Raw genomic sequence first — 1,197 nt, 5'->3', positions numbered from 1 at the left:
GTGTATTGAATATGCTCATTTGTGGTTGGTTGTATGGAGGTAAATACTATCACTTCTACAACTGAAGTGTATTGAATTTGCTCATTTGTGATTGGTTGTATGGAGGTACATACTATCTCTTATGCAACTGAAGTGTATTGAATTTGCTCATTTGTGATTGGTTGCATGGAGGTACATACTATCTCTTCTACAACTGAATTATATAGAATACGCTCATTTTTGATTGGTTGTATGAAGTTAACTAGTGCCACTGCCTGTCCGTTTGCGTGTCTTGCATTGGATCCATACACCACACCTAGGTTGCACCCATAACCTGCACCTGTCCTTTTTTTAGGTCGAGGTCGGGGCAGGACTGGGCTATTGGGCCCGCCTGTTGCGTGAGAAGGGTGTGGACGTAGAGGCCTACGACATACAAGTACCCGCCAGTCCCACAGACGCGTGGACCGAGGTGCGTAAGGGAGGGCCGGATGTCCTGAAACACAAGAAGAACAAGAAACGCGCCCTTTTCCTGTGTTATCCAGGTGTGTACACGCGCGGTGGTAGGGGTTTGTATGTATTGTGGGATATAGTCCTGTTTGGTGGGCAGTATTTGGTCTGTGGTCACGCCTGCAGTGGACTATACCTGCCGCTCGGTATAAGTCGAGTTTGGTTCTAAGCCAGTCAATCATGCGGTTTTGATTCTCTGGGTGTGTAAGGTTGATGTGTATGTATGCCCTTTGCTTCTGTATGTGTAAGTTTTATAGTCTCGGCCATTCCCTTCTGTCCTCAACATATCCCAAAACTCCACTCAATAAAAGCTACGACAAATCAAAAACCCAAAGCACGCCTCAAACCCTAAACCCTATACCCTTAAACCCTAAAACCCTACACTCTAAACCGTTCAACACCCCTTGCCTCTCTGTCTCAGACGACTTCGAGCGCTCTGAGGAGTCTATGGCTCTGCAGTGCTTGAGCCACTTCACTGGTGACACTATCATTCATGTGGGTGAGGTGTTTGGCCAAACCATCTGTCGTCCAGGTGCATGGGGCAGGTCTACAGCAGACACCTTCCAGATAGAACTGGCCAATACGTTCCATAGGATACTACAGGTGTGTGTGTGAATGCAAATGTATATATATATATACATATATATATGTGTGTGTGTGTGTGAATGCAAATGTATATATATATATACATATATATATATGTGTGTGTGT

The 1,197-nt window shown here is 45.1% G+C and overlaps 1 protein-coding gene across 1 annotated transcript; it reads left to right on the top strand.

Moving 5' to 3' along the window:
- Nucleotides 1–907: 907 nt before the first annotated feature.
- On the top strand, nt 908–1,101 carry SARC_16707 (hypothetical protein; the record flags this gene model as incomplete). The annotated part of the gene is made up of 1 exon (XM_014289190.1): nt 908–1,101. A coding segment is annotated over one exon (194 nt), but the record flags the coding sequence as incomplete, so codon positions are not given.
- Nucleotides 1,102–1,197: the final 96 nt, after the last annotated feature.

Source organism: Sphaeroforma arctica (genome assembly GCF_001186125.1).
Source record: "Sphaeroforma arctica JP610 unplaced genomic scaffold supercont1.8688, whole genome shotgun sequence".
NCBI lineage: Eukaryota > Ichthyosporea > Ichthyophonida > Sphaeroforma > Sphaeroforma arctica.
The sequence above is the reverse complement of the archived record's forward strand: the minus strand, read 5'-3'. Positions and strand labels throughout refer to the sequence as shown.